Below are 18,421 nucleotides of genomic sequence, written 5' to 3'. Positions count from 1 at the left end.
GCAGCTCTTTTGGCAGAGTAGGTGTTTGGTCAGCACTGTCGTAGCTGTGGGTTCAGTGCAGGTGGAGTGGAATACTCGAGCCGAGTGCTCTGCAGAGCACAGAGCTACAGACACGGTGCACAGGGCTCCCAGCTGGGGAGATGCGCCGTCTCACTTGTTTCAAGTGCTCAGTCCTGTCACCCGCTGCATTTGAAGTGCTGGAAAATGGAAAAGAATTGGATGACTTGGGAAATACCCTCCTCCTGACTGATGAAAGCCATCTAATGTTTCCATATGACTTCTCTGTGATGAAGTACTGTTCTTTCATGTCAGTTGAGTCTGCTTTTCTGCCTTCTTGCGATGTAACTAGGAAAATAAGCTAAGAGGTAAATCGTGCTTTGTGTACAGTAAACTATTACTAATATGCTTATATTCTCAGAAGTATAAACGTATAAATAACATCAAGAATTAGAATAATTCCACCGCTGCTAGTTGAACTACCTGAGACTTAGTTATAAATATTTTTAGATGCCTAATTAAAGCTTCCTTCCTGAAGTAAAGGGAAAACAATAAATGACACCTCCTTTTCATCTTCCAGCAAATGCTCTACCAAAAAGGTAAGGAAGGGAATCTTCCTTTGCCGTTATCATCACATAGCCACGCTCAATGATTGCTTTCAGCATGGGGTTTAAGGAGAGTTTTTCACATATGCATGCTCTAAGAATTGTTTGGCTGTTGGTAAATAGGCTAAGTTCATCTGTAAAACATGCTTTAGGCAATCTATTTATTTATGTAAAATATGCTTCCACGAGTGTGAATAGAAAATAGGACTGCATTAGTTCATGCTTGTCTGGTAAATGTGGCCACCTTGGTTTGTGTTTGTAGCCCTGTATAGAGGAGATAATGCTTAAAGACACAGTCACTTACATTTAGAACATCTGAAAGGAAGGGAACAAGTTCAGAAAAAGGAAAGACATACAGTTAAATTGATGAGGATTGAAGAAAGTGACTTGTGTACTCTGGACTTCTTATTTGGCTTTGGAACAGCCAAGCCATTTAATCTCCACTAGCTCGTGTCCATCTGTTTAAAAGAAAAACCTACCAACCAAACCCCTTAAAATATTTTCTGCCCTTGTTCAGTCTTGCTTATGTATCCTGTCTAGTGGTTAAAGAACTGATCATGCAGCATTAGAAGAAAGCATAGCACCTAGGCACTGCCTCTGAGCATGGGTATAAAGCAAATGATATATAATACCAAGAAGAGGAGTTCAGATATGGGTTGACTATGTGAGAAACGCTTGCTGACGAAGCGTGGAGCATCCTGGAGAATCCAACTCATGCAGAATAAAAGTTGTCAAGAAGGTGGTGCAATATTACCACGGTTCCTGGTTTTTTTTGCTTTCCTAACAAGTATCAGATATACGCTGAAGTTTTCATTACAATAAAGTTGCATGAACTCAAAAGTAGTATCAGGTTGCTGCATCTGGCCTATCTTTAGAAGTGGAAATACGGTAATGGGATAAATGAAAGGGCCACCCACTATAAAGTGTGGGTGACCCGTATAAGGAAAAATAAAATGTTTAATGGCTATTTATTCCAAAGGCTGTTACAAAGCCACTGCTCCCAGACTGATGTAGTGCCAAGCACAGAGGATTAAACTTTTTAATGACTTTTTGTTGATCAACATCCAAGACATCTAGGAACAAAGAAGAAGTTCTGTAACTCCACATAAAGAATATTATTTTCAGACAAGAAGAGAGTACTTGAAAACATAAGTTCAGAAGATATGGTAAAACGTAGCAGGGAAGAGGATAAATACAAGTCTCCGATGCAGAACAGCTTACTATGAAGGTGGAGAATGGATTTATAGTTAATTCAGTGTTAAATGCCAGAATCCTAGGTAATTGCATGCTGACAAAGACTAGAACAACACAATGTCCATTTTGGCTTGAATCAGAAATTGTAAAGGATTATTCCCATTTCTTTGGCCTTTTATTTTTTTCTTGGTGCGTTTGTCAAGAAATGACTGCCCACTATGGGTAGTTGACCTGAGTCTGGATTTTATTCCCCCCTCTTTTTTTTCTCTCATTTCTATGACAATAAGTGGGTTGTTGTGTTTATTGGTTTATTTTGTTTTTCCTATGAATTAGATATTTTTGGAAATCCTGTTGTCTTTTCTGTGTTACGGTGACTAGCACTGAAGGAAGTCTTGCTTGAGAGTGGAAAGGGGCTCATAAGATTGAGAAGAGGGTGTTGTCGGTGTACGACGTCTGGAATGAGAGATGGTCCCTCCATGGCTATTGCAGACTGAAACTAAGAGCAGTCCCTACTAGCTCAGGGCTGCAGACACAAATGTAGTGTGAAGCCACCCTGTTCTTGCCTCCTGGACTGCATGTGTTCAGCTCATTCTTCTGAGAATTGGGGCCTGGGTTTGTTTGAATTAATAGTGGAGTCATTACACTATGTAAATATATTAGCGTTCATCTGGTTTTACTCACAAGTTATTCTTGCCTTGCTGTGTTGGTCCTGTTTTCTTGTTTGTGCAAAATTAACCAGGAGCATTTTAAAAGAAAAAGGAAAAAAATAAAAAAGGGTAAATAGTGTTGAAACCTTGATTGCTACGTTATTTACCACAGGCTGAAGTTGGGAAGGCAGCTCTAACTTAATCATATAATAAAAGTACAATGACTTTTTTAATGATGCTGTTAGGGGTCCTTTCTTTTATGCCATTTTTGACCTTCTTTGAGTAAAGTGTGATAATTTGCCTTAATAACCTACTGTTATAATTTTTCCTTTTACCGAGGAGTCAGCTGAATAGCAATATGAATCTAACCACTTTACAGAGGTTGCCCGTGCCCTCAGGGGGCTGTGACCAACCCTTTCCCAGAATAGCTGCTCTCTTGCAGGTGGTCCCACTGTATCAGCATCACTGGCTCCTTGTACAATCATCACTGCACCTACAATGAGTCAGGATGAGGTGATGTTCTCTCATATTGTACTTCTTCCTGTTGTTTGTCCTTAAAACTCATGAACTTCTGTGTTCATGACTCTGAATTCTCTGTGGTGCATGAGACTGGGAGGCGCAAGCTGGTGCAGGTTCTGATAGTAAAGCTGGGCTGGCTGATTTTTGTTTGATTACAATATTCTGTAGGTGCTTTGGAGTTGAAAGGACTTGGTCCTTCTCAGTTTCCCTTGCAATGGATCAGTCACAGCCGTCACGCTGCAGAGGGGCTCACATAGAGCAGGAAAAGAAGGGAAGTGTTTTAAATATCAGATGACAGTGGTGGTTTCTGATGCCTGGAGAAAGAACTGGGGATGAAAAGAGCGGTATGAGCCAGGTGTTCTCACATAAATGACCATCAGGGAGACAGACAATAACGCTGACATTCGGTAACAATGTTAGATTGGAGCCGGCAGTCTGCTGAGGTGGAGACTGTGGTTCATCCTTCTCAGACATACGACATCTGGCTGTCTCTCCGGCTGACATGAACTCATGTTTTCAGGGCTGTCCTTTTAAACATGGGGGCCAGAGTCTTAAATGCTTTGTATTCTGCAATGCAAAGCATATCCTGCAACGAATACCTTAGAGTAATTTCCAGGGTGAGGACTGCAAATGTTTATAACCTGGAAGCGTTCTCTCTCCAGGCGCTGTAGCAGACAAAAGGGAGGTTTTGCATTGACTTCAATAAGACAGGGTTTGCCCCTTTTTCTAGATTTTGTGAATGTTTAAAAGCAAAGGAAATTTACTTCCTTAGTGGCTACACTACAGAAGGTAAAGCTGTCATCTCATTTTTCTTGCTGTGAATACAAGCTTGCAGAGATGATTCCCAATAGAAGCCCCACCTTGAAAGTGTGTCATGATTTGGGGTTGTTCAGCCCCAGGTGTTAGAACAGTAACTTACTGCCAGTTCCCAGTAGTGTTATTCTGCTCCAAACCACAATATTTGAGTGTCTACCTGTGGTTTTATGCTTGGTGCTGTGTGAGCCGTAGGATCTGCTGGCTGTTTCCATCTGGATAGTATTCTTAGATTAAAAAAAACCCACAAAACCTTCTTACTTCTAGAGTTAACAGATTCAGAGGGCAAACTGATTTTGGTAACTCACTATTCATCCATTGCAGTAAACATGTTGGTCAAAAAGCCAGAAGAATCTTACTCGGAACAGAAGATAAATAGCCAATTTGAGACAAAACTAAAAAGCTAGACCATCAGAAAAGGGGTGGGGAAAAGGCAGAGATAAAAAGGCAAGAACAGTCTGCTGAAAAGGCTGGACATAGAACAAAGTGCATGTTAACAAACCTTTATTCTTTGAGCAGTCTTTGGTGATGCATTCAAAAATGACATAAAATCAAGACCTAGAGGCTTCCTGTCACATTGATTTATTACTACATTGTCGACTTCAAAGATTACCTAACATTGGTTTGGTGCTCTCTGTTGTAGTGCTGCTGCTGGTAGTTCACTAGACAATATGAATCATACACATTGACACAAAATCCATAAAATTTTGGGGTCAAACTGACTGTTCACCAAACTTTTGAACCTTCTTTAAACATTTTCTGTAAGGCACCAGGTCTATGGAGCAGGGAAGCCTCCTTCAAAATCAAGCAGTGTAGGAGATTAATGGTATGTCCAAATATTGAGAATGAAGCTCTGCTGTGTAATCCCATGGCCATGATACAAGGTGGGGAGGGAAAACCTGACACCCATGTGTGCACAGGGTGTGTGGGGCGGGAAGCATAACAAGCTTCCTTGGAAATGGCAGAATTCAGGAGAGTGACACCAATACAGATCTCAGGTTGATAATTTGCCTTAAAGGTGTGATAGTACAGGGACACCAGTAGCTGTGCCGCCTTGGGAACTACAATGTAAATGTTGTGTCCTAGTGATACTTTTGTGCTGTTCTGTGGTATCAACAACATACGTCTGTGTGTATTTTGAGCATAGTGTGCTATCCTTTAAGTCATTTGGTTGGAAATATAACTCATTCTGGGTTTTAGCTAGATGAGGAATAGAAGGTGAATCAAGTTGGATGAACTCGTAAGGATGGATTACTTTAAGCACCTTAAACTTTTGAGTTTATGCTTTCATAACACATGTAAAATGTACTAAGTTAATGCAAATTTAATTCGGATAACAGTGCCTACCTAGGAGTTTAATTGATCCACCTGCAGTCTTTCAGATTACTTTCTCTGTATGTCCTCCTGAAGCCAAGGCCAGCTTTAAAGAGACACTGCCTCCTTCCAGTAGGACACAAAATGTAGGTAGTTCTGTGAGAAGAGGTGTTGAATTGTAAGCTATTGAAGAATATGTTCTGCAGTAGACCTAAAATGCTCATTCAAATCCAGCACTAAGCCTACAGAACGGGAAGCTGTTTTCCGTGACATTTTTGTTGGGATGAGGAAAGCCTGAGTCAGGACCCACATGAGTCCTGCAGCCTTGTTGGTTCAGAGGGGTGAACCAAACCTCGTTGAGGCTTGTTCTTTGGTTGTTAAGATCTGAGTTTTCTTTGGCTCTAGCAAATCAAGAGAGCTGGACTATTGCACGTTTTAGAAATGTTCTTCCCCTGGTGGTCTAGCAGTGGATTGAGTATTACTTTGAAACACGAGAATTTATTGTCTCAATAACGCAGGCTTCTGGGGCTAATAGCCGCACAGTTTGAATGCACGATCTTTGGAGATTGCAGGATACATATCCACGATGTGGCACTCTGTGAATCAGAGCTCATGAACAGCAGTGGTTTAGATTGAAGAGCTAAAAATAAGTTATTGCTAGAAGAAAGTGCCTGTGCTTAATCTAGAGGTGGAAGATGCCGCTTTTCTCTGTGTCTGGCAGAGAAATGGGTCAGAAATGTATTATTTTAACAAGCAGGAGGCTTGGTGAGAAAAATTCAATCATTAAACTTGTCATGGCAACTGAACAGAATAAATCTGTTTCATTGCAACTACTGTGAATTTTCCTTTCAGGAATGGTCTGTGCCACAGCAGTCACTGAGAGTTGAGAGTTTCTGGTGAGATCAGTCTGAGACAGGATCCATGTCTGGAGCTGTCTGAGAGCACAGCATGATTTCCTCCGTGGGATAAATGAACCACGGCTTTCTGCTTGTGCACAGTGAGACCCCTCGCTATCATCTGTGCTTGTGTCGAGCTAAGAATAGAAAAAAGCAACATCAGCAGTGCTGTGGGAAAACTGCATTGCTCCAGATGGCTGCTGATAAACTCTTTTCTCATTTGTGATTAAAAACAAAGTAGTGGTAAATGACAGTCATTTCCCATCCACATCTTAATGTATGTGTTTGCTAGGAGAAAGCCAAGCTGAAGTTTGCCAGTTAGACATGGATTTGTCTGAATACACTTGAGAAGCTATCAGAAAGTAAAAAACACGCAGAGCTGGGAGCTTGTTTGTTCGATTGTTAAAAAGCTTTGCCTTTCCCCCTCCCCCTTCCATTTGCCATATCACATTTGTGTGGTTCTGAATGAAGAGCTCTTATTTCCATTGTTACGAAGGTTTGTGTCCTGTGAGATGATGTTAGTTCTTCTTGACTTTCACAGAGAGAATCTTCATTCTGTCTCCAAAGAGGCAAAGTGGAACAAATCCCACATGTGATGTATTCATCTAGCTCTACAGGCACATGTTGCATGCAATTGTCCCACCAATGTTGATCTTCTAAAAGCCAAAACAAATTTGAGATCCCAGCTCAGAATCAGGCCCAAACAAGGAGCCAAACAATGACTTGCGTTCTTTGTAATTAGTCTTGACAGCAGGCTATTTGCTTAAAGCATATGTTTGCATTTCCTAATTTATTGGCATGCTTTTACTTTGGATTAACTAATTCTTCAGAGAGAGAGAAAAGCAAAAGCAGACCTGGCACCCCTGTGGCTATTTCATATGTTTGCTCTATGGGGACCCAGTCCTTGCTCAAAACGATAGTTTTGTGCTGTCCAAAGCCGGATGATGGGAAGGAGAGGCTCTCACCATGACTGAGCCAGTTGGTTGCTTCATCGTGCCTGATGGCTGTGGAATATTAAGCAATAAGCTCAGTCCCAAGACTAAAGGGCAAACAAGCTCTATTGTTCATCTCTGATGTGGAGGGTGGAAACTCCTGTCCCCTTTCCTATAGTTCAGGCCAGTTTTGATCTAGTTAGCACACAGGCCATAGAGATGTCAGCTTCCAGCTCCTCAGTTTAAAATCTATGAAAGTATAATTAATTAAAATAGAGAAAATAACCTTTTTCTGTATGTAGTGAGTAATAAACTGAGTTGTAGTGCTGATTCATTGATGGTAAGCTGTCTCATGGGCATGGTGTGAACATGAAAGATTACAAAGGTGTGATTTCAAAGGGAAGTCCTTGGACAGCAGAAACAGATGTTTCTGCTGGATGTGATAGCATAACCTAGTGGCACAGGTATTTGCATAGGATATTAATAACTAAGGATTCTTTATGTACAAGACTGTGAGTAGTAGCCTAAATTTGATTTCTAACACACAGTACCTAGGAAACAAGACCATTTCTGGGCCAACGTACATGTCTGTTTTCTTGAGACACTTGTCTCACCTTTGCAATAGCTACTGCCTCTTTGCCAGGTGAGAGCGAGCGATGAAAGGCTGACCTGGCAGCTCCACCGTGCTCTTACTTCCTGGCTGTACAGCTGACTGTGGCCTTTGTCCTGTTCTCCAGCTCAGTCTCCATTGTATGGGACAGAAGCTGGCCAAGTGTCCAGTACAGGAACCGCAGTGATATTATCATTACGTGGTATATGAGACTTCCGTTCTCTTCTTGAGTGCTGCTCAGAATCCACAGTGCAAGGGTAATGAATTACCTCCATGCTGTTTCTTCTGCTGGGAGTGGTGGTAGCCATGATCTCCTGCCAGGATTGACTCTGCACTTGGACTTTATGATGTGTTTTCTTTTTTAAAAAAAAACCAGCTGCTTCTGGGGGAGTCGCTACTGATATCCCACCAAACCATCTATTTAGACACAGCTCCTCTCAGGGTTGAAGGTGAGTCTGAAGCCAGCAGTTTCTAGGGCGGCTTGTGCTGGGTAAGTGATGACACAGCCTTGGCGAAAATGCCAGTGGCTCTTCCTGCCTTTCTCTGACATAGTTAGTACGGCGTGGAGTAGCTTCAGCATAAAACTGAGTGACACATGATAATATGAGTAAATGAGAGCCTAGCGACTAAGGCACTTGCTGGGAATATTGTCTTCAAGTATTTGCTGAAGGCTGTGGTGAAACTCAAGCCTTATCTCCCAAAGCTCAATAAAGTGTGTCTGCCATCAGTCTACTTGCTCAGCCTTCAGCACATTATAGCATCTGTCTCACCCTCCCACTGGAGTGCTTCTCCATTATGTTTTATTGTGCCGGACAGAGAGACTCTGACTCCGTAGCACAACAGTCCTATCGCTTAGTGTGGCTCCAGCTTGCGGTGAAACTCTGTGGGTCAGGTTGACTGTATAAAATATGCGGGATAGTAAATGACTCCAGCAGAAATATTAAGAAAACCTAGTTACACCAAGAAAAGGTGCTAAGTTAGATCTCCTCTGCCAAAAATGGAAAACAAAGGTAGAAATAAAATTAATTCCTCTACACTCCTCAAATCAAGGGAGTGACATTAGCCACTTAAAACAGTTGAGAGTCTGTCCCTTCCTCAGCCTCACTATGAAGTTAATACAAAAGGAAGAGCTTCCATAGTATTCCTGGAAAGGCTTGTTCAACTATAAAACCCCCCCAGCTTTTCTTCTCTATCATCCGTATCATTTTCCTTGAGTATTTTTATCATGCACTCTCGGCATTTTCACTGTAAGTTCAGGAAGGGCAGGAACGGAGGTTCATATTCTCTCTCTCAAAAAGAAAAGTTTAAGATTTAGATGATGCTGTGACTTGGCTGGCCAAGGTTAGTCTTGGTGGAGCGATGCGGGGAACATCCTGGCACAGCATGAGCAACACTCATCTGAACATCTAGCCTGAGTCCTCCAATATTGCGAAAAACCCAGTGCATATTTGCTGTACATTTTTGGACATGCATTCAGCAAGGGTACAAAAGTAATTGGAATGACTGAGAAGAAAAACATCCCAGCAAGCAATGCTCTTAATCAGACAATGAATTCTGAAAATGCAACTCATTATCACAGGCAAATCTAGTTTCTGTCATGCTATGGGTGACTTGATTGCCCGTAATCTGGGATAAAAAAATTAAATAAGATTGTTTAAATGCAGCTTCAGGGAGTGCTACGTATTTTATCTTGGTTTCATCTGGTTTCCCATAATATCAAAGCTGTGTTTAGTGGATAAAGATTTACGACCAGAAAATGATATGTATAGCTGAAGAATGTGAAGGGATGATGTGCCTTGTAGAATTAGTTATCATTGCTGGGGAAGTGGAGCTGGTTTACAGCTTGCTTTTCCCCTCTCCATCTGGGACTGATTTGTGTCTTTGCATTGTATATAGGAAATGTTCTTTGCAATTCTCCAAATGTAAGGACTGTGTTTCAGGCACTGCAGTGGAAGAAACTTTGAAAACCTTTACTCAAGCATAGGCAATTGTTAACATGTACATTTTTACAAGTCTGTTTTCTTTATCCTGTATTTTGAAAATATACACATGTTTATACATAGTTTAGTGCCAACAATGGGACAAACATGAGAACATTTTCCCTCCTGTTAGCCAGGGCTACGTACGCATGATGTTATTTTTGTGTTTTAACACTAAATGCTGTGCAGTAATAGAAATTACTGGGAGCAAGAGTTCTTGCAGTGAATGTCTAGTGACTTAGAGGCAGACACAAAGCAATGTAGGCACTTTTGTTTCAAGCTCTCTGTGATTGATAGCTAGGATATCAAATGGATGGTGGTTTTGGAAGAAAGATCAAGGCAATTGGCAGCATCAGGCATTTGCAAGAGGGTTTTTCATATAGCTGGCTGGCAGCTGGTCTTTTGGGGTTTTGATTGGATTTGCCAGTTGTTGTTTGAGATCCATGTAACACAATGTGATGTGATACAGTAATTTGCCTTAGGTAGGTGAATGTTTTGGTGTATTTTTTCCTTTCAAAAGTGTCGTCTTTATTTGGATGAGTGTCTAGAGTGGGAATAATGGCTGAGTTGTGTCACTTTCGCTTGCCAATTTTTCATGTCAAATTGTCTTTGGTTGCTTTTACTGTTCTTAAAGACAGAGCTGAGAGCTGGCAATTAGATGCATATCTTAAAATATCTTTTACATATCACTCAGCCTAAAAGCCAAAAGTAAAACATACGCTAGAAATAGTATGTGAGAGCATTCATTAGCACCATTCAGGATCAAGGAACTCTTTTTTTTAAGAACTATTTGAGGAACCAAAAGAAAACTGCAAGTAGGCTTCTTGCTGACAAGTTGCAGGTGTATACCACATGCCCATATTGGAAAAAAGATGCGGTTGTGAAGGTCTTGATGACAGACAAGGGTCTAAAATGCCTTCATCTCCAGGTTTTAGCTAGTTCATCTGTTTTTTATTTGCATTTCCCCCCAGCTAGCAGTGTTAGTATTTTCCAAGATCAGTATAACCATGCACAGGTCTATATAAAATCACTTTTCTGTATTGTAAGATCCTTAGTTTAGTGAGGTGTCATTTAAGTCAGGGAAGCCTTACTTTTATGGTGACTATATCATGAGTCATAAGTCAGCGTTAATGATTTCTTGCTGGAACAATGAGGGAAAGGAGTGATGTGATTGAGGGGAGAAGGCTTTAGTTCCACTTTGCTAGAATAGGTAGAAACTATTTAAGAATACCAAACAGGGCAGCTCTTGCATTTGTTCTTATTGCTGCTCCTGCTTAAAAGACCTGGCAGCCTTTGATGTTCATCCTCTTGAGGTTGAACTCAAGAGGAAATGTTTATTCTTAAAGGAGAAAGACTTACACATACGTCAGGTTACTCCAAACAGCTGCGCTCTGGAATCATTCTTCAAAGACACATATTCAGAGGGCAGAAGTAATGGGACAGCAGCACTTGGGAATATCCAGCCAGCACTTTTGGCACTGTAAAGTAATTTTTGACAAAGAAAACAAGTAATAAAATCACATGGAAAACGGAATGGTCCTTCTTCCCACTAATGGCACTAGAGAAACTTGCATCATTTTATTATCAGACCTCTTGTTTCTTCTGCAATTCTCAACAGAATGGCACAGAGAAACAAGTTCTCCATCTAAAGAACAATTTTCAGAGCAAATTCTCAATAGCCTCCAAGTTTGGTGGGGTTGGTTGGTTGGTTTGTTTGCTTGTTTGTTTGTTTCCCGAGAACAGTATAATCAAGCTTTGATTTAAAATATTACTAGTAAAGCAAGCAGCCTCCATTGAAAAATCAGTCAGTTGAGCTTTTTGTTTGTGGTGAATAATTAGTTGCAAGAGTAATTCTGAAAACCGTAAAAGCAATACTTTGATTTATTGCAAATGCTGGGGAAAATTAGTTGAGGAAGTGTAAACATAATTTTCCAGAAAATGCCCTGAACTTATTCTCATCTTTTTATCTAAAGAAATACCTCAAGTATAATTTTGTGGAATGAAAAAAAATCTATGATTAATTTAATAGGCAGTAAAATTAGATGCAGACAGGGAGCATAGTTGTAGCTGTGTGGGAGTCAGCAGAAAGGGTCCTGGAATGTGGCAGTTTGTGTTTTTGTCTCCTTAAAACATCGAGTCTTGTCTTCTTGTAGGAATAAGCTCTTCTTTCTCCCTCGTTATGGGAGAACACAGTGCTTTCACTCCCTTCCTTTAAAAACCGCTTTTCCTGGAAGAGAATGCTGGTTTTGATGAATATAAGAGAATTTGTGTATGTGTGCCTCTGCTTATAGGGATTATATGCACAAGACAGTTTGTGCTTTATGATATGTTCTGTACTGCATAATGTAGGGTGGTGTTTAGCAAGTGGCAAGTTTAACGTGTATAATAAAGCCTGTAAGCGAAGGTTATCAAAGTGAAATACTGACCAGGATATTAGTTCACTTGCAAGGAGTCTGACTGGTGTGGGGAGTGGTGCAATTGCAAAGGAACTTGTACCAGTGTGGTGTAAATATTCACCCTGAGAACACTGAACTTATTATCCATCAGTGTGTTTGACAGCTATCAAAGGAAAATGCCTCCTTGGAGTTCAAACTAAAATGTTACCTATTGCAGGATGTGTTTCACAATTTTTACTGTCTCTGATTATTTTTACTGGCTCTGATGCTTTCTCACTGTGAAGTTTTAAGCTCTTGTCTATGACTCAGAAGCCTTAACCCACAAAAATACGCGTTCTTTTGTACCAATATGTGTTTGAGGCCAGAAAAGATCAAACTGCCAGGGAGGTGGTTGTATCTCCCTGATTCTTTAAGCAGACACATCTTCACCAGCAGTGTGAGCTTTAAAATTGCTATATGGCTGCAGTGAAGCATCCCTGCCTGCATCTCAACTCTCTGTTTCTCTGTTTGAAGATTTTGGTGGTAGAGGTGGTAGTTGTTTATTTGGTTGGTTGGTTGGTTGGGTTTTTTGCATACACACCTTGTACAAAGCAGTGCTTCACTGTAAAGCTTTCTTTTACCCACCAGGCCTATCCTTGTACCAATGATAAAGAATGTGAAGTTGGGCGATACTGTCACAGTCCTCATCAAGCAACGTCTGCATGCATGCTGTGCAGGAGAAAGAAGAAGCGTTGCCACAGGGATGGCATGTGCTGCCCCGGGAACCGCTGCAACAATGGTACGTCAGGCATTTCTTTGTTTTCCTTCATAAAAATCAGCATTTTGATAGCATCTGTTTCTCTGAGTGTTCCCAGCAACAGTATTTTTTCTGGGTGAGTGCATTGTTTTTGTAAGCCAAGAAAACATCATTTTCTACTTCATTCCACTCCACTTCATTTTCTTTAATAATATTTCTATTCTTAAGGCTTGTGTACTACCAGACATTTTCTGATTTTTGGGGTGAGGAAACTCAAAAATGCTGCTGCCTGAACTCACAGCACTACATTCAGTGTGGTTTGACTCACTGGAAGACTGCACAGAACCCATATTTTTAAGAAGCAAGAGAAACTTCATGAATCATTAATCTATTCTGCCTGAGGGTGGTATAAGCATCATGCTTGCATTCCCCTACTCCCCTCTGGAGAATGCAGAGAGAGAAATGTCGACAAGGTGGGGGTCAGATGATAAAGCCAGAGGGACAACAAGGCAGTCTGACCATGGGTGAATCAGAGCTGCAGTGCAGTTCAGTGCAGGGATCAGGGATGGAGGTGTGAATTGGGGCCAAGCCTCAGCACTTCCATGGTCCTGATCCTGATCTGTGTATGTCTCTCGGTCGCTCTTCCTCTTGTTCAAATCCTTCACTGTTTTTGCCTCGCAGGTATTTGCATACCAGTAACTGAAAGCATCCTTACACCTCACATCCCTGCTCTGGAAGGACCACGCAACAAGAAGAACAATCATTATGCCAGCAAGGATTTGGGATGGCAAAACCTGGGGAGGCCACGCTCCAAGCTGTCACACCTAAAAGGTAAGATCACGTTTGCATTACATTGCTTTGTTCCTTCATGTTATAAATGGTTTATAGTTGGACTTGATGATCTTAGTTGTCTTTTCCAACCTAAATGATTCTATGAATCATGTTATTGCTGTTAAGATACAGCAATGCAAACCAGAAATAGGTGGTAGTTTCACAGGGAGTGGATGTCTGTCATGAGAATTCACAGCATGACTCAGAAAGTGATGTAACATCAACCAATAGTTCCCTGTGGTTGAAATAGCATCCACTTTTTTCTCTGTATCAGAAGTGGACTGACAATCGATTTTTCAGTTGTGCAAGATTGCACACATCCTCCTCTTGTAACAGTCATTTAATTAAGCATTGTATTTCTACTTACAATCCTGTAGCTGAATTTCTCCTTACGAAGTCTTGTGGCAGGTGTCACTAATTACCCCCTTGAACTTGCCTCATTCTTAACCTCCCTTGTGTTTACATCCTTCAAATAGCCACAGATGCAAAAACCATCTCTACTTTTTCTGAGCTTCATTTGCATCAATCTGCACTGAATCTGCGCTTTCACGTTTTTTTTTCCATGAGGTGAAATAGTTTGGTTGCTCTTTTTAGGACATGAAGGCGACCCCTGCCTACGGTCATCAGACTGTATTGAGGGACACTGCTGTGCTCGCCATTTCTGGACCAAAATTTGCAAGCCTGTGTTGCATCAGGGGGAGGTGTGCACCAAACAGCGCAAGAAAGGCTCCCATGGACTGGAGATTTTCCAACGATGTGACTGTGCCAAGGGGCTGTCTTGCAAAGTATGGAAAGACGCAACCTCCTCTTCTAAATCAAGACTCCACGTGTGCCAGAAAATCTGAGCGAGGATTGGGAAAATAGTATTAAGTGACTGTGGCTTTGTGTATTTAATGCATTATGGCACGGTGGGAAATGCGGACTGTAAATGAAAGCAGAATGGCTAAGGTAACAGTTAGGGTAGGAGTAGAAGTCACACCAAATGCATTTCTTTTTGAGATGGTGGTAAAAACAAGTGCAGCTGGAGTTCTCCTACTGTGCAGCTCTTCTGTAAATAACTTCTACACTTTGCGGCAAATGCTAGTATGCAAACAAGTCCAGTGGAAATTAATGTCACTTACCTTGCTGCGTTGCCCTGTGATGTTTCAGGGGTTCAGCGTTAGAGCTGCAGGGGTTTTCCAGCATGGTAATGACTGCTAAATAAATTGTATACATTGTACTCCTATAGCAAGCAGTGCATGCCAGGAAGACCCATCTGTTAACACGTTTGGCCACATTGCAGGTATGAGAAATGGAAATGAAGTTACTGTGAATGTCCACATGCCCTTGTCATTCCGGGCTGACATGTCAGCAAAGAAAGCACTCCTGCAGGACAAGAGTGCCATGTTTTGCAGGCCCTCATAAGATAGGTGGAAACTTCCCATCTCACAATTTCAAGAAAGCGTCAGTTTCTGTAAGAGGAGGCATTTAAACAGGATTTTGTTTCCTATACATAGGTAAATTGAAATGCTTTATGTAGTTCAATGTCATAGTATGGCTCTTAATCGCTTGTATTTGCCTCAGTTTACTGCTAGTATACATTGGGTTGAACAGATGAAGCAAATATGTGTATGCTGAATCCAGAATTATGTACAGGCAGTTGCTCATTAGTCCTAAATATACTTTCTTTGCCTAAGCAGACTTGCATTATAGATGTTTCCAAAAGAAACAGCAGAGTGACTAACACAGAGAACTATGAAGTTGGGTCATTATTGCTGTTAGATGATGTAGACGGTTGTTGAGGTGTTTAGAGCATAGTGCTACAAACTCAAATGTTGACATTTTATTAGTAGCAACTGGCTACTGCTGGCACTCTGCACAAGTATAACGGATTTGTTTCTTAGAGGCAGCAAAGAAAAAGCAGTTGGCTCTTCTGAGCACCTCCTCTCCTGCAGAAAAGGAGGAAAGAAGATAGTACAGCCGCAAATGGGTTGCTGAACACCACGGGATGTCACAGCGTACCAGCTTCACCTGGGATTCAGCCTGAACTCAATGTCCTCTCAGGCCAGCCTGTTCTGCCAGGAATGATGGAGGTACATGGACTGTGGAAACAGCTCAAAACTCTACATCGTTTGTGTAGCTGTTAAAAAATGGACAGGCTCTATCCCTTCACTCATCTCCCAGGTCTTTTCAAACTTGTTTCATTTTACTTATTTGCAAGTATTCCTTTGTATAGACATTGCCAAAGAGACTGCTATTTCTTTAAAGTCTGATTCTATAATTGATCTACTGCTACGTTGTAATTACCCATTTTCATGTTTTGTAATACACGTGACTTATCTGTTTAGTCAGTTCTGAACAATGCGGGTACACCAGTAAGTAGTTTAACTTTGAAGACCATGTCACCCATACCTAAGACACCTTTCTCCACTTACGTGTTTCCAGCAGTGGTTAAAGTCGCAGCTTAGCCACACCACCTGACTCAGACTTCCTTATTAGAACACAGACCTCAATTATGTTGCCTTTATCTTTTGTAAGAGTCTACATAAGAAGAGTATTTCACATGCCTCCTTCCCTGCTGGAATTAGTGTTTCTTGACCCAGAGAAATTGCTCACAGACAGGGTCTTCTGTTTATTAAAAAGTCAGAGTTTTATCTTGCAGTCCTGTCATACCAACTCTGCTTATTTCAGAGGTTTTCCAGTGTCACCAAAACAGGAGTAAGGCTCAGAAATAATAGCATAATTTCAAGATATAATAATACAGGAACCAGCTTTCCAAGTGTTATGTACACTGACACAGCACATGGTCAGCAGAGGAACACTATTGCTCTCATTGTGACTCTATATTAAAGAAAACGATACCCTATCTGAGCAGGGGAGTTGCAGAAAGGGGCTCTCGGCTGTTTTTAACTCTTCTTAGCATTGGGCTAACCCCCCATTTTCCTCTTGCAAAACAGTTATTTGGGATAATTTATTTACAGGATATGTTTAATGAGATGTATTTTCTTATAGAGATATTTCTTACACAAAGCTTTGTAGCAGAATATATTTGCAGCCTGTTGACTTCAATGTAGAAAAATGTATAATAAGATGAAATATATTAAATGTTCTTTCCAATTCCTCCCCCAATATTTTACCCATATTCTTTTCCTTACCTGCTGCTTAAGAAGAGTAGTTCTTTCTGGAAAGATATGCAAATCTATTGAAAAAAAAATACATCTATTTTAGCTGTACAAGAAAAAGCATCTGATTGTACACTTGCGTGTCAAAGCACTATGTAGGCTGAGTGAAAGTTCATCTTAAAATGCCCATGTGTTATTTCTGCAAAGCTGGTTTAAGTGGCAATTATCCATATGTTTCTCTTGAGACAGTTTACGCCTAAACGTTCAGTAACAAGTTTATATGGATGCACATACTGTTCAGTCAACCAGGTTAAACAGGAATGGCGCCCAGACACATTCTCTGGATGGTGATACAAACCAGAGGGACTCACTGGGGGTGAAGCTGGTATTCCAATTACATGACATTTTGCTATAGGTTACAGTGTACAAATGCAGAGCTGCAAGATCTATAACTAGCAATTCTGAAATGGCAGATCAAAGTATTCAGCTCTAATAACATTGAACAATCCCTATGACGCAACTGAAAATATTGCTACTAAAACCAGCCAAGTTCTGATCCCAGGAAAACCACTGCAGAGCTCAATAAATATTGCAAAATAATGGCTGTGGTTATTGAGCAAGGGTCTCAATAACCTTGTGTCTTCTTTCTAGTAACCCTTTGCTCAACCAGATGTACATTTGGAGGATGGAATTGTCTCTAAGTTGTACTAGTGTTTGTATAAAATTAAAAGGTTTTGCTACTGTTATATGCAACATCTGGTGGGTAGGCCTTTGAAAATTCTAACTTTAACCAGCACCATAATAATTGTGAGCATCTTCAGATCCCAACAACTTCAACAGAGCTCAAGACTGCCAAAGCCTTCGGCTATTTAATCTGGGAATGAAAACAATAGGCAGTTCGTTGCACACCACAAACACTGAGCAACACAGCTGAACTGAATTGCATGCAAAGAGTTTCGCAAGATTCAAGTTTGATGGTTTAGAAGCCATTCAGTTAATATTTTGGGAAAATATACATCACTGAGAATAAAAGAACAGCTAAATTTGGGGATAATTGCTCTCACTGTCTCACTCATCAAGGGAATGAAGAGTGACTTTGGCTCAGTAACATTTCAGAAATCTGTCATGACACAAGTACTGAAGAGATCATTGCTGAACAATTCAAATACTCTTCCTATTACTCTAGAAAAGCCTCAGCAATGACCATCTCTTTGGAAACACTTATTAACTTTCCTAAAAATAATGAATTTCTACTCTATAACATCATATCTTTGATGTACAATATAAATGTAGGTATGTATCTATTACTGTACTATTTGTTATTTGCTATTTTTTGCTTACAAACTATGATATTTATGACTTTCAACAATTTTTTAAAGAAAGCAAATGAAATAATAGATTTATGCATTTACTTACATAACAACACTTTCAACAGCATACATCCGACACCTAAAACACAATTCACTGGAATTCAAGCCATCTTCTGTGTGCTCCGACATTCCTGCTCATTGTCTCAACAACAGCAAAAACAAACAAACCAACCAACCCACCAAGCACCATGAACTGCCTTGGGGGGGAGGCTGAGAAGATGATACAAATACTTCTTTATCACGAACTTACCAGCCCTCTCTGGTTTTGCTTGCACGCCCTGCATTATCATCACCCCCAACAGGAAAGGTAAATGCTATCAAAGAAAATGTGTACTTTTTTTTGCCCCTTCTCAAGTTTTGTTTCTTTCTAGGAAAGCCATTCAAAAAAAAGGTATCCTGAAGGTCAAAGCCAGCAGAAATTCATGTAGCAGCTACTCTAGGCCAAGGCTTTTAGGAGTCTTGAGATGTATTTCCGCTAACT

General features: G+C 40.7%; 1 protein-coding gene across 1 annotated transcript in view; it reads left to right on the top strand.

The window, feature by feature from the left end:
* DKK2 (dickkopf WNT signaling pathway inhibitor 2) overlaps positions 1-14,314 on the top strand; it is a gene marked incomplete at its 3' end in the record, with an annotated part of 41,132 nt that extends 26,818 nt beyond the window's left edge. Inside the window, exons 2-4 of the mRNA XM_080344307.1 lie at positions 12,530-12,680; positions 13,320-13,469; positions 14,064-14,314. Coding sequence (XP_080200433.1) covers positions 12,530-12,680; positions 13,320-13,469; positions 14,064-14,314 — 552 coding nt within the window. The remainder of the gene's footprint in view (positions 1-12,529; positions 12,681-13,319; positions 13,470-14,063) is intronic.
* Between the last annotated feature and the right edge of the window lie 4,107 nt (positions 14,315-18,421).

Source organism: Nesoenas mayeri (genome assembly GCF_963082525.1).
Source record: "Nesoenas mayeri genome assembly, chromosome: 4".
NCBI classification, from domain to species: Eukaryota; Metazoa; Chordata; class Aves; order Columbiformes; family Columbidae; genus Nesoenas; species Nesoenas mayeri.
Note: the sequence above shows the minus strand (reverse complement) of the source record. Positions and strands in the feature narration are given on the sequence as shown.